At 39.9% G+C, this 21843-nt stretch overlaps 1 protein-coding gene across 1 annotated transcript in view; it reads right to left on the bottom strand.

The window, feature by feature from the left end:
* LOC124167561 (dual specificity tyrosine-phosphorylation-regulated kinase 4-like) overlaps positions 1–20369 on the bottom strand; it is a 227703-nt gene extending 207334 nt beyond the window's left edge. Inside the window, exon 1 of the mRNA XM_046545528.1 lies at positions 19963–20369. Coding sequence (XP_046401484.1) covers positions 19963–19971 — 9 coding nt within the window. The 5' untranslated portion in view covers positions 19972–20369. The remainder of the gene's footprint in view (positions 1–19962) is intronic.
* Between the last annotated feature and the right edge of the window lie 1474 nt (positions 20370–21843).

Below are 21843 nucleotides of genomic sequence, written 5' to 3'. Positions count from 1 at the left end.
GGAATACCCATCTACCACAGGCCTCGGAACGCGCATTTCCCATAAAACGGCTCAACATCGCTGGTCCTTCTAAATTAAACCCTGCGCGCAAAACCTATGAAAAAAAAGCTAAGAAAAATTGATGCATTTTAGAACTCCAGAAACGAATAGAAGGAAATTGTACGACGAAGCCGAGAATATATTCGCTCGCGTAATTCCACCCTTCCTGGATTCCAATCGCATTCAGGAATGGACGGATAAGAGGTGAAACCGTAAAAATTGTGCGAGCGAAAAAATTGACACATGTCCACGCTAAGTACGTCATTTTTCTTCGGGAAGCACCAGAAAAACGTCATAAACCCGAATATGACGTCCCATGGATTCGGAGGGTCATTTGTAACAATAAAACAAATGCCCAAACCCAAGCCTCAACTTCTCTTGTACCTACGAAAAAATCCATGAAATTTAGGAGGCAAAGGCGTGACCTACGATATTTATTAAAAAATGCAGAAATAACTTGATAGTAGTATTAATCAGATTTAGTTTAGAATATCAGTTGATGGTAACGCGCGCATTAATAATTCAGGTAAATCAACGAAATGTAAAGTATATTTTTATGACTAAAATGATAACGATGAGCCGTGACTTTATTACCCCATTAACGTAGCGGAAAGAATTAAGGCATTGACCCTTACACGTGCGAAATTATCAGAGAGGCGCATTTCATTCGTAAATATTATTTATTCATCCCTAAAATGTAGCCATGACCTCCTTAAGATGACAACTAACAAATAAAATTTAACAATGTTGATACGATTATCACCTCAACTTCTCAAAATAGCACTTCATCCTGGCACTCATAAAACTATCAATATACATGAGGTATTTACCCAGGATGTGAGTAAATACGGTGATCACCATCCAATGGTAAGTACCCACTAGATAATAGACCCATTAATTCTTATCCCATCGCAAGTTTGCGACGGACACGCATAAAATATAAAATGCACATCAATACTTCAAAATAATAGGCGTGCCTCATTCGCTAGGAGTTCGATGACCCTGGAATAGCGCAGTGAATGTTTTTCTTCTGACCCCAAGGTTGCGGGTTCGAGCACCCCTTGGGAATACGCTGCGCCGAGCAGTCGGTGATGTACTGGCGTCTGCTGCATGGTGCGATATGATCAACGCGGAGGGGACCGTCTCCTTAAAACAGGTTTGTTTTTCGTGACATTAATCTTACGTACACGCAAGAACACTCACACCTTTCAAGGTTAATCCAGGTTCACGGCGGAGGGAATGACCGGAATATTAACTTCTTTCGCGAGGAATAAACGCAGGTGTTCCTCAAGGAAGATATTCAGTAATCTTACTTGGGTTACCATAACACCGAATAAAAAAGCACATATGCGTATGAGGAAAATAAATCCGAAGATTATGATTATGACTTCTGACATAAACGGGAACGGTAAATATTGTAAGCTTAGCATGAGATGACATTGTGACATCTCTTAAATAATTTAAGGCACCTGTACCGTCGATCATCGAAAGAATGGCAGGCTTTTGTAGAGGCCGAAAGAAAAAAACAAATGATTGAAATACGAAAGGAAGGGAACTTATTAGGATGCGATACTGCTCTTCCGAGGCATGGTATGCTACGGGATTATGTATAGGAGACCGACAGCAGAGGTTATTTGCGCCATGAGGGAAGGGTGGAGAGAAACCCGGTGTCGGCATTAACCTGCTCTCAACAAAAGGCTCCAAGGGGACCACAGCTTAACGTACCATTCAAGCAGGGATCGGGCAGTCTCTGAATTTTTCTACCACCCTTGGGTTTTGAACTCGAGCCCACGGGATGGGAAACTGTTCACTCTATTCCCTAAGCAGCAAATACTTACAAGATACCTGGAAGGTACAAGATAACTAAAAATGCAACTACCTGACCAGAAAGTATCTTAAAAATATATTATTTGAAGAATTTACGATTATCATTTTATGAGAAATGAGTATCTTTTAAAAAAACCTCAATTCCACCGCAAATATTTGAGGCCAAATCATTTGAATTACTACAATATTTCTCGAATTAAGGACCGTTCTATTGATTAAGCCCACTGTGCATTGAGCAAAACGCCGAGGGCAGAAAATGGATCGATAAAAATATTTCCCAAAAATATAATTAATTTTGAGTTTAATGAAGCGGTTTTATGGTAAGCAAATTCAATTCAAGTACGCAAGTTCAAAATCTCTTCGAAGAATGCAATACTCATCCTATCGGGCTTCGAACCCACGACATCTATGTCAGAAAAAGAAAGAAACACCGCCGTCACCGAGTCAAATCGTTGCTTTCCAAAAAATCCCTAATAAATTTAAAAAACGCATTCTTTCGTTAATTACGTATTACCGTGAGGACGTAATCAAAAACGTAGCGCTGAGAAGGGCGACAATGTCATTTTTTCATGATCCCTGAATTTAACGTAGCACTCACAGCGCTGATTTACAAATGGTACTCGATTGTTGTATTCTTATTAAAGTATTCTACCGATGTAGGTTTCCATGGAGTTCTTAAGAAGAATTCCGGTAGCTTCCCCTTCCATCATGCACTTCCCTCTTCAATGCAAAATAAGACCTACTCCCTTTCATTCTATCTAAAAATCCTATTCTTTTCCTCCCTCTCTCTCGTTAACCTAACATTCTTCCCTCTAACACTGTTTTCAACATCCCCTAACGTCGCTAAGTACCCGCTCTATCCATACCTTCTGTCTCCTACGTATCTCATCTAAAAGCTGCCTCTCCTCACCCACCATGTCCAGCACTTCGTCGTTCCACTTCCTCTCCGTCCACTTCTCCTTCTCCATTCTGCGCCACACCCACATCTCGAATGCCTCTAGTCTTCTCTCGCCCTCCTTCCCAAGTGCCTACGTTTCTGCACCATAAAGCGCTACACTCCAGATCAGACTCTTCACTAACCTTTTCTTTAGATTCTTGCATAGCGGACCTCTCAGAAGCTCCTTCCTGTTCATGAACGCCTCCTTTGCTAATGCAATTCTCTTCCTCATATGTTAATAATTTTTTTTTGTTTGCAGCGCGTAAGGGCGAGGTAATTTCGTCAAATTATCCATCGAAACGTCCACCGCTGGAAAAAGGCATGGCACTCTTGACACAGGAAGAACGTAGCTACATAATAGGGACGATCCCATAACTTTCGCCTGCTAACTACTTGGACCACTCTCGCTAGCGCCTGAGGGTCCCACAGCACGAGACCGCTCCACCCCCTTCCCTCCCCCCGCCTCCCCAGGAACACCTTCCTCCCGACAGACCACCTTGCCCCGAAAATTTCATTGAGGAGAGGCGCCTGGGACGAAGTGGAGGAACAGCTGTTCTATTCCTTGGGCACAAGGTGCAGAGCACGGGCGAGAAGGAAGTCTTGCGGGGGAGGGGGGACAGGTGTGGAGCGGCCCCCAGTGGGCGGGCCCCCGAGTCTTTTTAAAAGGCCCCTCCTTCTCCTCCTCGACAGAAGAAGGGCCGAGAGCTAAGACGGATTTTTGGCGTGTAGGGGATGGCGGAACATCACGTCTGGCAGCCAGCTGGACGAGGAACACAAGGATCAGCGTGAATACAGGAAGATCTTTATATCGTGAAAATTCTTTCGAGTTATTCCGGCTCGGTGCATAAACTAAGTTTTAAAGCCAAAAATGTTTTTAAGATGAACTATTTAGCCCTTCCTGGAGAACATATTTCTAAGGTAAAAGGAAAAATTGTTTTACGTAGCCGCGTAAAAGCATTCAATGTATTTTAATCAACACATCGCGCCATCAAAGCCAAAACTTGCGACATTTAAAAGACGGATTATTTGGTTCATTAAGTATTATTGAGAGAACCTAATCAAAACAAAAGAGATAGGAAGATCGACGATACTTTTTTATTTAATAATGCAAAAGAACGAGTAAGTTAGACATAACATTCACAGGAAAGGCATATAAGTAGAGAAAAGACTAGAACTAACAATTAAATTCTAGCAAACACTAGGAGGAAAATAAGTACTTTAATCCCAATTATTGAAATATTGCACATTAAAAATATAGGAAAATTAATGATAAAATACTCATGAGAGACACAGAAACTATTTCATGAGTGTGCTATACGACTCCAAACTAACTGGAGTGCACACTATATATGCTAACTATAATAAAGTAAGTCCACAAAAAGCAGAAGTGCACTTCACCAATAATAGTTTGTTAATTGTGTACGAGGAGAATTTCGGCGTTTGCAGTGGTGCAACTCTTAAACGTAAACGGCTAAAATTGAATTCTAATGCCATCAGCAATCTTTCTCTCTTAATACACCTTCCTTTCTTCCTCTATCCATTTATTGCCACAACATTGGCCGTCATGTGAGCGGATATATTGTGAAGTATCTCAGTTTAATCACAAATGTTTGATATGCTGTTCGTTCTTCTATGAAATTTTACATTAAAACCCAATGTTTAAAATCAAATGTAAAGAGTCTCCTCGGCTGTTTACGTATTTGAAATCATATAAATAAGTTTGACAAGGAGTTACCGACCCACGGAACGATGCAGAAAAATCAAAATCACAGGATCAAAGACTAACTATAACTGAGAAGTAAAAGAAGGAAAGTTTTTTTTTTGCCAAAGGGAAGGATAATATTTTTTCGCGAACTCCTTTTGAATCAAGTTTTAAAAAACTAAAGGCAGATTCGGCGTGAGACATGGGACTTGAAACAGTTGGACTGTAAGCTAACAATGGGGATCCCCAATTTATACTACTAGTGCAATCCGAAGAATTTTTGCGACAGGTGGCGGCTTTTCCTCGGCTTTATGCCGCGCGATGACGGGTAGGCTCCGGGCAAACAAATCGGCGACGACTGCTGCCATGGCACCTGGCGCGATTCAAAGCAGGATTAGGATGGGCTCAAGGCAATATCACGAAAGAAATCAATGCACATTCAGACACACGTACCACTGCGATTTATCTTGGAAAAAATTGCACTGGATGCCTCAACTATTTTTAGTCCACAGGGCGATATTGATGACGCAACAAAAGAAAAGGAGGCTTACTGGAACGTCATTGCTTACCACACGCAAGGGCTACTCGCTCAATTCAAGCCATTAAAATGATAGTTATAAAGTTGAAGGTAAATCTGAATAAAAGCTGTACGCTTATAACCGTAAATAATTAAGAACTTGTAATGAAATACAAATTATCTAATGTATTTTCCGGAAAGCCTATTTTTAGGCCGTCAATCGACAAAGTGTGTACAATTGATAGCTTAAAATTGTAAGCATAATAAAAATGAAATATGCTTCGTTCTTCGGACCAAAAAGTTTCGCTATCATAACGTACCTACACCTGAGGGGGCTAAAAAGATCATATAAAAAGTATAGAGAACATGGATACCTCAATCAAATTATTTTTACCTTTACGCTTTTTCCAGCTTTTTACCTGACCGTACCGCCATTTTCCTGTAACTGAATAGCTTCTTCTTTTAGCTTCAAATACGGCCATTATATCCTCACAACTCATAATGTCGGACGGTGACGAGCTTAAATTAATTTTTTAAAATCTTTATTCTCATGGTATATCGGAGATTGTATTAGCTTTTCATTAAATTTACTACACATCCATAGGAACTTGAATATAAATTCGTGTTTGCAAACCTAAGACTTGGAGCAAAGATAGCCTATTTCTTTTTGACCGGCAATCGTGGAACGACAGTCAGAAGAATATCCCGCATTTTCTCATATACCGTACACACCAATTTTTCAATAATAGCGGCGTTAAAAACGGGGTGCGCGTTCTAAATGAGCATGCAGGTCATCCGAGTATTTCCACAACCCACGACACATTGATTTAAATGTGAGCATTGGAGGGAATAAAATAGTGTAAAGCGGAGGGAACGAAATAAATCGCGACCAAAACAAGGATATAAAATATGAAAATGGATGATAGACTTCAACCGCACGAGCACTGACAATGGCGACGCGGTCGCGACCGAAATAATTGTTTCATCTTCTCTCTTCTTATTTCTATACTACAGAAAAGGGTGCCATTGGACTTTAAATCGGGTTTTTTAACTTAATTATGAAACGCAAACGAACATGCCCTGGATTGGGGCAACCTGCCTCGGGGGAGACTCGAACTCGCGACCTCTTGAGTGGGGGAGAAGGACTTTACCCCGCTCCACCGAAACCGGCAATATTTTCAAATTTCAAATGGAAACAGAATAATATATTACCATAGCAATGATATAAATGCTGCTTTGAGAAATTTTTCTCCATTGATAAATTAACGTTATAATTAATCGTAGCGGGCGTAACTTGGTGGAAATCCATAATCGCAGGAATAGAAGGATCAACAACTTTGCTTTTTCCGCACAGTAATTTATTAACACCGACCATGGTTTCGTTACAGAGTCACCTTGACAATGTTACTCTGTAACGAAACCATGGTCGGTGTTAATAAATTACTATGTGGAAGCAGCAAAGTTGTTGATCCTTCTATTCCTGAAATTAACGTTACGTTTTGTTAATTTTTCGTCCTCATTTTTCTCGTACATTCATCGCCCAAAAAGCAAGACAATACGCGTCTAACACGAGGGCGCGAGGTACATGAGAAAATACAATATATTATTTTTTTATAAAAATGAAATGAATTAATTTATGTGCTTGGTTCCTCGCAGAAGCCGCTTTGAAAGAGATCAAATCAAGGTGGCCAGCGAAGTAAGAGGGCAGGTGGTGGCCGAACTACCACAGCCATCAGGCGGCACATGCCCGGTGCCGCTGCAGCCATCCATTCCACCACAACCCAATGGGAGCGGGAACCACGTAAAGCCGAAACACCGACACATAACAAAACATAAGGAGAGCCACCTTAAGTCGTCCGCACGACACACGCTCTCGGCTTTATCCCGGGCGCACCTGCCCGGCAAGGAAGATTCGGCAACGGCGCCTCCCACCGCCCCCCTTATACCCACCCCCTCCCCCAACTCCTGCTATAAGATCACCACCTCCCGCCTGAGTATGTACACACGTAAGGAGGAAAGAGAGATTCGTGAAGGACCGTAATTTTTGGCGATCACGATGCCTGGCATACGAGTTTTAGACAAATTCGTAATGCTATTTCACGCTCAAGCACCAATTAAAAAAGCTCTACTTATGACCCGCTAGTAAATTATCCATCACTATTCCATCGTAGTATTGCAGGTAGGAAAAGCGAAGTCAATTTTTTTACAGATACCGAGGGGATGTTGAAAATGGTGTTGGAGGGTAGAATGTTGGGGAAACGAAACGAGGGAGGGGAAGGAAAAGAACAGGATTTTTAGATAGATTGAAAGAGAGTAGGCCTTACAGTGAATTAAAGAAGGCAGTGCTGGAAGGAAAGGGAGGCTCCCAGATCGCTTCTCGAATACTCCATGGAAACCTACCTTAATCGGTAGAACACTAATAATAAAAGCTTTTTTTACAGTAAAACTATTTCTTGAATCCACATAATGATCTGATTAGGGATAAAAAGAATGATAATACCTATTTTTGGGTGTTCACATGGAATTCACCAAGTGATACATTTTATTTATAACCATTTATACAAATAATTGAACTAGAACTGCATGCATATTGGGTGCAATTTATTTTATGCCTACGTTTAAAAAAATAAGAAACGCTACTGAAACTCCTACGAAGTTATCAGGCATTATGCCAACTTACAAAGTAGAGAAATCGGTCTACTCTGCTTAAGAATTATTGGATATATTTGAATTTGTTTGATACTTTTTCAGGGTAGCATTAATGGAGGATACATTAAATGGTTAATTTCACTTTATAAACAATAAGTCAGTTAAAGCAAAAATGCTGTACATGCTTTCACTAATAATATCAAGCAATTTATTTTAATCGCGTTTCATTGCAATTTCCAACGTTATAAAACACTTGCAGGATTCTGTAGGGTGTTTCTATTGGCTCGCCACTCAGGTAAATCATGAAATTCACGTGAATGGGCTTTAAATTGATTATAAAACGGGAACATATTTATTCGAAAGCAGGAGAGAAAAATCAAAGGAACTAGACCAATGCAATCTCACGATCCGATTTTCATATGCACATATTGCCACTTGAGCGTTACACTATACTATAAGGACTGCCAATCCCCCAGCGTTAAAAGAAAACATAAAAACTTCACATTAACTCAATTGATAAATTATCACAGGTCACGCTTTTTTCCTTGCAAGTGGCAAAACCTATTATCTTCCCGAACGTAGGACTCATTAAAAGAAAAAAAGAGAATAAAATAATTTTGCGTGAGATGGCACCGCCAGGCCCTGAGCCTGGCTGTGCTTCAACCACGTATATTTCTCATGGGTTGTCCCCGCCTGTTATTAAGAAGGCCACGCCTTAAGTCTAGACTGCCTTGATTTTCCAACAATAGCCGTACACTTTCTCGTAGGTACCCTTTTATACTGAAAAATAGAATTCGCTAACCTAGATTTTCACTAGCATTTGCACTCCCAGGTATGTAAGTGACATTGATGATATGTTTTAAGCGAAGCCAATGAATCTTAAATTATACTATAGTTATCACTGTTGACTACGGGAAGGGCTAAAGCGTTTCAAATCGTAAAATTATTTCTGCACTTATGAATGATGTTGGTTATCACTATGCACACTTGAAGTATAAAATCACCGCTATATATTATAGAAAATTATGATAGCAATGATATAGAAAACAATTATTTAGAGAAAATTACCAACGGACAAAGCCATTAGATATACAGGATTAGCCAAACTGTTTCAAATACTAAAATATACTGGGGATGGCCTGTGCAAGGTTAAAGAAGTGACGTTTATCCTTCAATATTTAAAGCATAAAGAGTGATTGTTCAGGTTTTCATATAGCCACCGAATCTAAATTAATGTTAGTCCTTACCTTTCATCAACGAAAAAGAACACATACCAGGGCTTTCTCCTAAGTTAAAAAAAAAGTCGATAAGCAGACAGAAAACAACATCAAGGACACACTAGAAATTACATTTAAAATAACCTAGGTATTACCGATGAAGTATTTTGGACGTAATCACCTCTACCTAAAGGAGGAAGAGAAGTGTGCGAAACAGAAATTCTTTATGGATGCCCACTCCCTGTAAATTACATGCGTAAAAATTGCCTGAGTATCATAAAAGTAAGCAGGAAATTGCATTGTATGGTTTACTTTTACTTTCTTTCATCCAAAAATATGCTTGCCCAGCAGATTCGTAATCCTGCAGATTCATAATCCGCGAACTGAATAAGATACAAAGGAAGGCTGTGCGGTTCGTCAAAAACCGCTACGGGCGTACAGACAGCGTTACCCAGACGTTAAGCGAATTAGGCTGGGAGCCGCAGGAGACTCGGAGTACGCGCGCTACGCTTATATTGCTTGAACAATTGAGAGTGGATTTCTATAAGAGCGACACGGAGAACATAATATTGGAGCCCCACTATATTTCCAGGTCCGACAGAAGTGACAATATAAGAGAGATGTTTTGCCTAACGGATAGATATGGGAATAAATTTTTCCCCGAACCATAAAGGACTTAAATAAATGCTAGTCGTAATTTCCTTAGAGCAATTCCTTATTATGTGTGAACGGTTGGTGTCCTAACACCCCCTGCCACATGCCTTTTAGGCGGCTTGAGTGGCATTATGTAGATTCAACCTCTCTATCAAGGCCATTCATAGAATTTCAATAATATTAGATTCTGTCCTCGTAGCCACCCAGTGCAGCTGCTACGGGTCATTCTGAAGAAACAAAACAACGATATATCACCAAAATATTTCATTGGCTTACAAAAGAAGAGCACAGGAGAAAAGTAACTAAATATCTTCACAGTTCCGAGCAAAAAGCTTTCTTGGCGGTTATGGGTTAACGAAGGCTGAGAATCAACTATCCATTCAACACTAAGACAACCGCTTCTTCTATAATTTGGTGAGTAATTATGATACATTTTTTTCTCTTATCGGGTATCTAATAGAAAAACACGCAATACATTTTAATCCGCGCTGTGGCGCCAAAATAAGCCAGACAAGAAGGGTGTCGTGACAAAAAGAAAAACGATAATTGGGCACCTGAAACGCGATATTAAAATTTTAGCATGCGCTCGCATCAATGGACCTTCGTGATGAAGTCATATTTTTTTGCAGCCCAGCAAAGCCAATGAGACATAAAGCTAACATTTCATCAGGGACATTTCTGTTCAACATCTACCGCAACATTACTGTATCGTTTTACCAAGCAGGGTCAAAGATGACGAAGGCAAAGATTTTTTTTTACCACGCGCCGTGATTAAAACTACGGACGCTTCATAAATGGACTCGATTTCTGCGCCCAAACTCTCGCCTAAAAAAAATATGGCAGAAGATAAAGCCTTTCAAGTACTCGTTCTCGTAAGCGTATATTTTTTCATACAAATACGCTCTATTTTCCAGATGCGATGCGAGTAAAACTCGATACGAGACGCAGGCGAGATATTGCAAGGCTTCGACGGGCATTTTCAAGCACTCTCAATTTCATAACATCCTCATCTCGTCCGTAGTCGCATAAAAAAGCACACATACATATGCGCGCTGTGCAGGCGACCACGAAAGATGATACGAGACGCCACATAATAATAAAAAATGGAAAAAATGAAAGACCTAAATAAAATTTCTTCTGCTTTGCCAGTTACCAACGTCACTCCAAAAACCTTGAGCGTATACGGTTTAGTAAATTATCCGATAAGAAAGTGTGAGGCATCAAAATTCATCAGTTAACATACATATTACGTTACATAGAAGTCATAAAGAAACCATCACCAATGATCTTAAAAGCAAGACATTGATACCGTGTGATGAATATCCAATTATGACTTTGCAATATTTCATCGAATGGCACTTATTTCCTATAATCATACCTGAAAGAACATTTCAGCGTCTAGTAAAGAAGAGTTCAAACTGTGGTCGGCTAAAATAAAAACAGAACAGTGGTGATATTCTGAACCAATTGTGAGTATTTGGGAATAATTCGCAGAATCCATCCCGTCATAAAATGGATACATGGGAGGTAGTAACTTCACACCTTAAAGTAAGAAGGATAAAATTAATACTCTGACACCTCAAAATGTAATTTTCCACAGATGTACAGCTATAGAGTAAACTTTATGGCGAATGCACGAACAAATAATTAAGCGGCCACAATACGAGGCTCAATAAAAAAAATACGAGGATGAAACTCGACGAATTCGTTCTCTGATTTTTTTCATACAGCCAACATTTTCATTTACACATTAATTTAGCGCAATTCTTCGTATTATGATATTCTTTTACAGCATTCTCTTCTGTAATTTCACGACAAATTCAATAATCATCCATTTGCCTGGAAGACGCTGATCATTTTTGATCAATACTTACCAGCTGCATCATATAAACTAGCTTATTCTTAATTCTCACCTCGTAATAACACATTCAGGTTCCATAAAGAAAATACCGCGGAAAAGAAACATAGAGTGAAAGTAGCATACTAGACAGAAGCCCAAAGATGAAAAGACTATTCCCTTGTTTCAATGAGGAATCCCCTCAATAACGGAGCATAATATGGTCGACTATACAGTTAATAACAACACGTAAAAGACTGTAGATCGGAGTCACTGTGCCAAGCAGATGACTACCACATGCTGTGAGTTGTGACACGCACTTTTAATAGTGTGAGCCAGCATCAATTCGCTATGCTCAGTCGACCTCCACTAATTTTTTTGTCAGACGTGCACGGCAACTTATGGCAGAGACCTCTCAGAATTCAACTATCTCCTCTTTTCGTCACACTTCACAGCGGAAAAAATTGTCATCTACTCCGTCCCACTCAACATATGGCCACTAATGGCGATGTAATAGCTGACAGCCGCGTTGCTTAGCAAATTACACACTCGAGCGATCTTCCGTAAGAGGAGAACTTCAAACATTCCTCCTTATTTTGTGGTCCTCTTTCTAACCCGAAGTCACTATACTGCAATGAAGCACTGATGAGCCCACTTTCTATGAGTGTGTAGCAAATTCATTTTAAAAAATTAAGAAAATTAACCGATTATTTTCCATAATCCTTAAGTCGACCAGAAATTACATACGGGCCGACAACCAATAACGATTTGTGTATAAAGGGATTTCAAAATAATTTTTAGATAATAAATTACGCCCTTAAATGTTACCGCCGGATTACGTTATCACTCACCAACAGTAAGACCATCCAATGATAACAAGAATGCAATATTAGCTTTGAAAATATTTTCCAACTAATTTCAAATAACTATAACCATCACTGAGTCACTATAAAATCACTAACTCTTGGTTAACTATGTGGTATTCCATTATTTCCTGGATATAGACAGTTACTTATACCACTTATTTTATAAGAGCGCGACCCGGGTTTCAATGAGTAATCATCATCATCAGGCGCTAATTATAATTTGTTTATCTTGTTGTTACCTAGTTACTTGATGAATTTTAAAACGGACGCCAGAATACGTGAAAAGGATGGGTAGAGGTATTCATTTATAAGGGTACTATCTTGATTTTCAATAATTTTTAAAATTTCTAACTGTTCCCTAGAATCCAGTTCTCGGCGGTCATTGCAAAAATTTAAAATATTAATTTTAAAATAAATATTTTAAATTTTTGCAATGACCGCCGAGAACTGGATTCTAGGGAATAGTTAGAAATTTTAAAAATTATTGAAAATCAAGATAGTACCCTTATAAATGAATACCTCTACCCATCCTTTTCACCTATTCTGGCGTCCGTTTTAAAATTCATCAAGTAACTAGGTAACAACAAGATAAACAAATTATAATTAGCGCCTGATGATGATGATTACTCATTGAAACCCGGGTCGCGCTCTTATAAAATAAGTGGTATAAGTAACTGTCTATATCCAGGACACTATAAAATCGTTTTTTCTCCTACATTTTATTTGAGTTTTCTTCCTATTTCCTCAACTAGGTGTACTTATAATAAATATACCGGGTGTACAATAATTAAAAACCTAGTTTTTTTTACACAACATAGCTTACTTGTTCATAACTCTACATAACATAACATACTTTCAGTTCATTTTTCTTCAACATGGCTGGAGGCGTGATATACCAAGAAAATCGAAAGGATGCGGGACATATGAGACTTCGGAACGTGAGGGAGCCTACCTCCTATTACTTTTATTTCCGGACGATGAAATATATTCGTCCTCCCACCGGTAGAAACCCTGTTGCACGCAAGCGTGGCGGAAACAGAAATTCGAGGTAAGATGGGCTTCCGGTGTGGTGTACCTTTTTGTTTTCTCTACGTTTTCCGCTTGTCCGTCACAGCTGTCCTCACGCGCGAACGAACACAAAATTATAAGGGTGTCGAATAATCCAATGCGGGCGTGAAAATGGATGAGGACGAAAGAACAAAAGAATTACCAGCTTTCGTAGTCACTCTAAACGGGAGCCTTGCGCTACTTGGCCACAACTTTCAATGAAGCCCACTGAAGATTTACATCGTGACTCTAAACTCTCGGATACGATACTACTCTAACAGTGGCGTAACTATGGGGGAGGGGATAGATCCTCCCCAAAGCCTCAAAGAAATAAAACAAAATATTCAAAACTATTCTTTTAATTCTATTCGGGTTTTTCACCGCGTTTGTTGTTTTATAATGACAACGGTTTCGCTGGCGTTACAGTCAGCGTCTTCAGGTCGAAGGTATGTGCTGACTGTAACGCCAGCGAAACCGTTGTCATTAAAAAACAACAAACGCGGTGAAAAACCCGAATAGAATGGAAAGATCATCTAACCAACGCCGCAAAAATCTTCGAACCTACATTCAAAACTATTGTCTAGTTTTGACTTATAATAACTCCATCTGCTTAAAGTTAATTTTTTAGAGCCAAAATGATGTAAAATTTATTTCCTGGCTTGTCATTGAAAACATTTTCCGAACACCCAAGAGGGGCGGGGGGAGTCACCACCCCAGGTCATGTCATCCCCCCCCCCCTCTTAGTGTATTCATAGTTACGCCACTGTTCTCTCACGTGTCTCAAATTATCACGACGTAATTAAAAATCACGCTGAGCTATACATCTTACGTGGTAAATTGAATGCACGAACGCTAATAAAATAAAAATAAACACTGAATTGAATTAGAGATTTTTTTCATATATTGATAGCACCAGTTCTGTTGGAACAACGAAGGATGGTAGCCCCAAAACAAGTTCATATGGGGTGCATGTATAATCCACTACTTTTGTAAATGGTACACTTTACCTGGATATTAGTTGAAATAATAGTTTTACTAATACTACTATTATTACGATTATTAAAAGTATTCTACCGATTAAGTTTTGGATGGAGTTTTAAAGAAGTAATCTGGAAACCACACCACCATTCATGAGATTCCATTTTCAATAAACAATAAGGTCTACTTCCTATCATTTTATTTAAACGTTCTTCTTCATACTTTCAATTCCTTCCTATTCCTCGTTTACCCAACATTCTAACTCTAACACTTTTTCAACACTCCCTCCCCGCGTTGTACTCGCTCCATCCATACTTTCTGCCTCCTCTGTATCCAATCCAGAAGCTGCCTCTCCTCAACCAGCATGCCAAGCACATTACTACTATTATTATAAAAGAGTTATTAATTTCTTTTGTCCCTTGGATTCAGGTTAACTGATTTGCCTGAACACAGATGTGGACAGAATCAAGAATTGAACCGGTTTGGAATAAAAATAGTCGGTTAGGGTAAAACCGGTCATAAAACAAAATTGTTATAAAAAATGGTACACTGGATTATTATGGAAAACAAAAAAATAAAACTTGGTTAGGTTCATTTGTGTATTGAAATAGGCACGACCGGGGTTTTACTGCATCGTTTCATCTTCTGGTCTGAAGAAGATGTAAATATGTTATAAAACCTAGTTCATGCCTATTTTAATACACTACAAGTGAACCTAACTAAGTTTCACTCTTTTATTTTCCATAATAGAAAGGTTTCACATAGTTAAGCCGTGAGCTATCATTTATATTTTGCATTATATTCACCAGTACGAGATACAAATTAGTGATTTCTTCTGAGTGGACACATTGCGATTAATAACTTTTTGCGGAGTTTTTGGGTCGTCTTAAGACCATTTTACACGGGGCACGTACTTGCACAATCTGACCTGTGTACGAAGGCGCAGGCAAAATTGCGTCGTGTAAAGCGGTGCATTGCTAGAACACATGCGGGAATGCATGGACGTGAAATGGCAAAATAGCCCCTGTTCTAATTTCGTTCATGCATTCGCGCAATACCACGCCATTTTAAGGCCGTTTTACACGGGGCACGGAATTGCGCAGGTTAGAGCTGCATTAATTTCTAAAATGACGTGGAATTGCGCGAATGCATGAACTAAATTAAAACAGGGGCTATTTTGCCGTCTCGCGTCCACGCATGTGCTCTAGCAATTCACCGCTTTACACGACGCAATTTTGATTGCGCCTTCGCACGTACGTCAGATTCCGCAATTCCGTGCCCCGAGTAAAACGGCCTTTAGAAATTAATGCAGTTCTAACCCTCGAAATTCCGTGCCCTGTGTAAAACGGCCTTTAGAATCAGGTTTGCCTAGGATTCGAGGTAAAGCGGTAACGAATGAAGTTTCCCAAACGGGGCACCAAGAAGGCTTTTGGAGCAGAAAACGGCCAGCTCCCCGTGAGATACGGGCGAAGCTTTTCGTTGAGACCGGGTCGGGTGGAAATGTGCAGGCAGGAGAACACGTGTTGTGTGGCGTCTCCTGGCTGAAAAGGCCGATCGAGGAAGTCTGGGGCGGAAATCCGAAGACGTGGAGGGGGAGAAACGCAAGGGTGGATCGGATTTTAAAAGGAGGGCTGTTGAGATGGGATGCTTAAAACTCATCACCTTCTTTCCCATGGAGAGGCAGAACTGCCATTTCTGGGAACAACTCTGCACTGCTTATTTACCAGCAGCGAAAATGGATCGTCCAAAAGAGAAGGAAGAAGATCTCTGAGAATACCCGCCTACCCAGAAAGAACAAGTGATGCCCCAAGTGTGAAAGTAAGAAAGACATTCCTTATGAATTAATTTTTCCATTTATTAATCTATTTACCTATTCCTATTCCTTGATAATGACACTACGAATCGAAACCGGGTCGGTACTTTAGTAAATAAAATTGTGTGGAAGGTTACCATTTTAGTTTATTCTCAAGGATATAAAACATTTCCACCAGATATCGCCGGACACTGTGAATTATCTATCATATTCTATTGATCACTTATATATTGTTAATATCATTATAGTATGCTGTTTGAATGTTGGTATATTCTGTAGTTTATTGTACCGTGGTGGCCTTACGGTGATTTTACAGCTAGAATGGATTATTTTATTATTATATATTTTGTTTTTATTATTGTTAGACATTTTATGCAAATACTGTTCTAGACGCAATAAGACATTCTGTTGAACTTGACGACTCGTCAGCTGAGAACTTCCACTTCTATCAACAACAAAAATATTTGACATAAATCGAATTCGTTGCGAAACATTACGAGAAGTTACATGTATACTTTACAAGGTATATCCAGGCTTTTATTCGGGAAATGACGCGTCACAGAACGTAGGCGAAGACGTTTCGTGGCCAATGCGGGTTACTTCTTCAGAAAAGATCCGAATTTGTGATCCTACCTGAAAATGTGTCCAGCACTTATCACGACACATCATGGAACAGGTAAACTCTTTACAAACTCAATAGCCGAGTAGTGCTTAAAATTCAGTGCAATTTTTTCGATAGGTGATGTATTTTATTCAACGATTATGTTATTCATGAACTTTGAGTTCGTTGTCGCATAAGAATTGTTTCTGTTTATTATGTTTTTTTTTATTGAAAAAGAAAAGAAAGAACGCTGTAAGAAAAAGGGAAAAACTATCCCCATCGCAACGAGTGGAAAATTCATTAATACGGAATAGAGTGCTGATTTAAATGTAACAAGTAGCTCGATGTAATAGCATATTTTTTTACGGAAGAGTAATGGTCGAAATTATATCATGTAGAGCAAATATGAATACATTATTAGGTTGCATGTATGTGCCAGACTAAATAAATTCCGCATTGAGTAAAGAATGAGGAAGTGTCGGTAAGAGAGATCTCTAGTAAAAACCTTATTAGAAGACGAGAAAACTTAAGTGGTTACGTTATGAGGCCTGATGGCTTGATGAAAACAATCGTAGAAGGACAGGTGGTAGGGAAGAAATGCAAGGGACTGCCCCGAATGAGTTACATAGGACAGATTATGAAGGAAATATAAGGGAAGAAATACGTCGCTATGAAAATGCTAGCGGATAGGAGAGAGGAATGGAGAGCTGCGTCAAACCAATCTTAGGATTGTTGAGTAATGATGATGATGAATTTTGAAATGCGAGAATGAAAAATATCGCCAATGATTATATCATTTGGCTATGGATGATGGGTTTTAGCATAGAGTAAGTATATTCGAACCGAAATTCGAGAAAATATTTTTTATAACAATTGTTACAAATAAAATCGAATAATTAATATCTCCACTTAACGTAGCAACCCTTTCTGCGTCAGAATATATTTTTAGACTTGTGGAACGAGCAAATTTAAAAAATTGCCAAAATTGTTCATAGCCATCTGGTTAATTGTTCTAGAACTACACCAAACACGTATACGATTTTTGTACGTGTGGTGAGCTCTCTATATATACTTACTCTATGGTTTTAGCTTCCAAAAACCACAATATCACTGATGCACGGAAGGCATAACTGTGCATGGAAATCTGATGCAGTCCTCGACTCCGGCAGAGACTTTTCCGCAGAAAAGATTTCGAGCATTTCGAGTATGGTTTGGTTAACACCACAGTCGAGCCAAATCGGTTTAAGGATCTACACGTTACCCCGCGCATACACTGTGCGTTTCTTCAATTCCTTTTGAAACGCAGACTTTTTTGAAGCGAGCGAGGGATATGAATGCATGCACGCAAGCAGTAAAGAGGGCTTGCCAAATCCTGCCCGGAACCAAAAGTGTTCATTTTTCGAAAATTTTCCATAAAGCACGGATTAAATCCTCGAATTTTAATTCGACGAAATCCAGCAGAACGCACGCGAGAGTAATGGCTTCGCAGTGCTGAAAACGTCGACAGTGCTCTCTTAATTTCATTTTCAGACGGAGCAGATTATAAAAAAAGAACGGTGAAAATATTCCAGGGACATTACGGCATTCCGAATACGCGCGTTTAATACACAACGGCTAGCATGCGATTTCACATTTGGCTAATTCATTTACGACCACGGTTTCGGCATTATACCCTAATTCTCAATATTATAGACTAATACTAGACTATCTTGTGAATTTAAAAGCATTTAATTTTCCAACGAAGTTAACTATATCTTACGACGGCAACATAATACCAGATAATAATCAGATCATAAAAATGAAACAAGAGAGCCAGACTGTAGAACAGATAGTTATAGAATTTTGGAAATCCGCAAAATATAATAATGGCAGTGTAAGGACGTAGAAATAGGGAAGTTGGCTTATAGTGTCTCTGGATTTTCCTAATATTTCTAACAGCATGTTTAACATACTCTAGCTTCACAGGTAGAATTTATTCATAAGTAGGATATAGCAGCTGATGTGCTATATGTAAATGTGTGGTGTGCGTGCAGCGATCCTCTTGCATGCTGGTGATTGATCACACCCTGCCACCTTAGAGGTGGCTCGCATAGTATTATGAAGATACTATTCCGCATGCAACCTTAATAGGCGAATTACGGGGGTGTTAGGAAATCGGCCACGTACAAAAGACAAAAGGAGCCGCAGGAGAAATTTGACTGCCGAATCTCACCTACAATTTGGTAAACAGTAGTAGTAGGTTTGGGTCTACTAGTGAGCCGCCGGCTAAGGTCATTAGCACAACGCGCTACCCAATTGCATCATAATATTCCCGATTTAGGAAGGTAGCAGCTGAAGATTATGAAAGAAAATAAAAGTTTTGCTCAGCATATTGAGTTAAAAAGGGCAGTTTTCCGAAAGAAAAATGGTGACACGGATTAGGCGATCAGGATCATTCGTCAGCATCATCGCATGGTAGAATGCAGTCACAAAAACGATGGGGGGTCTTATATTCTCTATCTATTTTTCTATTTCTTAGTGAGGAGGTAAGAAGTATTAAGCTCCTTAACTGTCCGGGTCCGAAAAACGAATTCCTACATCCGTTGGGCAAAAAACCTCTTACATTGCATCTTTCCTAATGGACCTAAAAACAAAGCAAGGTTCTAAAATCTGTTTCGCTCCGGAAGATGCCTGTTGTTAATAGCTGAAGCAATCTCAGCCTAGCTCGTAGCCCTTGAGTCTCAAGCGACTGGCAGGCTTTTTCGTGCATAAGCTGTATGACCCTCTGTTCGTTACTAGAATGTGATTATATTTATGCGATAGAATTACAACTATTATGTAGCTATTTTACGAAACTTGGGCCCTTTCTCCTGGTATAACGTGAAGTAATCAGAAATAACGATGATGAACTTTAGTGTTGCTTCCGTTATTGGAATAAAATTTTGCAATTTTCCAAGATTACATGTACGATGACCGTGGATAATAGAAAGTACTTCTTTCAATATGGAAAATTCCACTTCATCACGCTTGAAATTGTACTTTATTTGCTTTCGATAAAATACCGACAGGGAAATTAATTCTTAAACATATATTCATACGTGTTTACTTATTTTAAGCTTCTACTGGAAATCAACAACCACCAGCAAATCAATTTAAGATAATTTTGAGAGGAAAGGAAAGAAGTTAACGATATCCAGACAGATGGAAAGAGAGCGAAGAAATATTAGTAGTGAAAGTTAGTCGCTTTTTCGCACAGGGTGAGAATGGCGCAACAATGTGAAACAACAATGGGTACGCACCGGAATCATGTGTGTTTCCTTTCGCGATGTCGTGACCTTACGTCTGCCTCCACAGCCTGCTGCCGGCAGCCCGAGACCTTCCTGCAGACATCCGGAACACTGGGATGGCCGAGGGAGCCCGGTGTCCGACACTGCCCTGAGCTGCTTTCCCACCTTCCCTTCCACAACTCCTGTTTCGCTCCTTCCAACACAGAAAATTCACCTCCCACCCAATAGGTGGCGATCCTTGGACGAGTCCGGACAGGCTACCGAGGACTCGAAGGGATGAAGAGCGTAGAATATCGCTTTCCGACGATAATATATGCAGAACTAGACTCAGGATGCCACACCGTACACGATAGATCGTAGCATGAAGTAGCTACTGAATTTCAGTCCACGTTTTCCTCTATCTCCTCCCGTTGAAATCGTTAGTTCACTCTCGATTTCTTTATGTTTCCAAAGATTTTTTTCGCGAGGACAAGTATGGGAACACAATATCTGGAAAAAGAACACGAAAAAAAACTGGCTTTCGAACAACAACCACGGACTAGACTCGAGGTGTATCACTGAATGCGAGAGATCATAACAGAGGAAATTTTCTTTTTGAAATCGTTAGATCACTCTCTATCTCGGATGTTTAGAGATGTTACAGAAGTTTTTTTCTCTATCCAGGGGGTTATGCTGTGAAGTAAAATTCCCTTCAATTTTCTTTTTCAAATCGTTAGTTCACTCTCGAGTTTTCGAGATATTTTCAAAGTTTTTTTTCTCTCTCCAAGTGGATAGAAGCACAAAACCTTGAAAAAGGATGGAAACGCACTGGCTTATGGACAGGGGTGTGGGAATATTGTTGTCGGGAGAGACTTACGAAAAATAAAATTCACACTCACACGTATACACCGTCATCACCGGGGAGACGCTGTTCGTCACGGAGCTCTATCTTCCCGTTGCCAAGGAGAACGGGGTACACAACCCCCACCTCCTCTTCTCACTGGGGGCAAAACAAAACACAACCACGTCGGTGCCTCCCCCTATTCTCTCTCCCGCTTCAACCCCTTGAGTCCTTCTCTCCCCGTGCAGATACGAGGGGAAATGCAACCCCACGCGACCAGATCGACGTTTCGGGAGGCTTGCGTTGAATATCTAACCCTTCCTTTTTTTCACTTCCCTCGGCGTGCTAAAACTCTTCAGCTCGCCGTCCGGGATTCGCTGCCCGTGAAGAGGAAAGGCGTTAACGAGCTATTCCCTTGATGGGGTGGGAAGGCGAACAAAAAAAAACTCGCCCTCTTCGGATCCACTCTTGGCAAAAAGCTTTTTGGGCTCACTTTAAGATGGATGCAGCGACGAATATCACCCCTCCTAAAATGCACTCGAATGATTCCTTGGCTTGCAAAAGGAAAAAGATCACGAAATTTTTAAAACAGACGAAGTAGCGAAATGCTCTTCAGTATTTCGGTCCACCCTGGCGAATGGTATCGTAAATGTAAGCCTTACGTGATAAAATATAACAGCAACTTGACGAAGTTTCGCACTAGCGAGATCGCAGTCGAACTTCTAAGTCTAGGTACGGGAAGACTACCTTCACGGCCAGTTTTGCTTGATGAAAATGTATCTCCAAGTATGAAAATCCTTCTAACAAACAATATCACGGTAGAATCTTGATCTAAGCCGGTGAAAATCGTATACAGCAAAGTTTCGCGTGATGTAATGCTATATACAGCTTACCTAATCGTTCTCACTTCGTCAGCCTCTTAGATCGGAGGGGGGGATGTTCAATATTTTGTTGTTGTCTGCGTTCCACCGTTAGAGAGAGTGCCCCACCAACCCCGACTGGTTTAAAGAGATGGGATAGAGAGGGGAACGTGGAGGGGATGGAACGGACAGGCCAAAGGGAACTCCGTATAC

This window comes from Ischnura elegans, chromosome 11 (assembly GCF_921293095.1).
Source record: "Ischnura elegans chromosome 11, ioIscEleg1.1, whole genome shotgun sequence".
In the NCBI taxonomy this organism is placed as follows: domain Eukaryota; kingdom Metazoa; phylum Arthropoda; class Insecta; order Odonata; family Coenagrionidae; genus Ischnura; species Ischnura elegans.
Note: the sequence above shows the minus strand (reverse complement) of the source record. Positions and strands in the feature narration are given on the sequence as shown.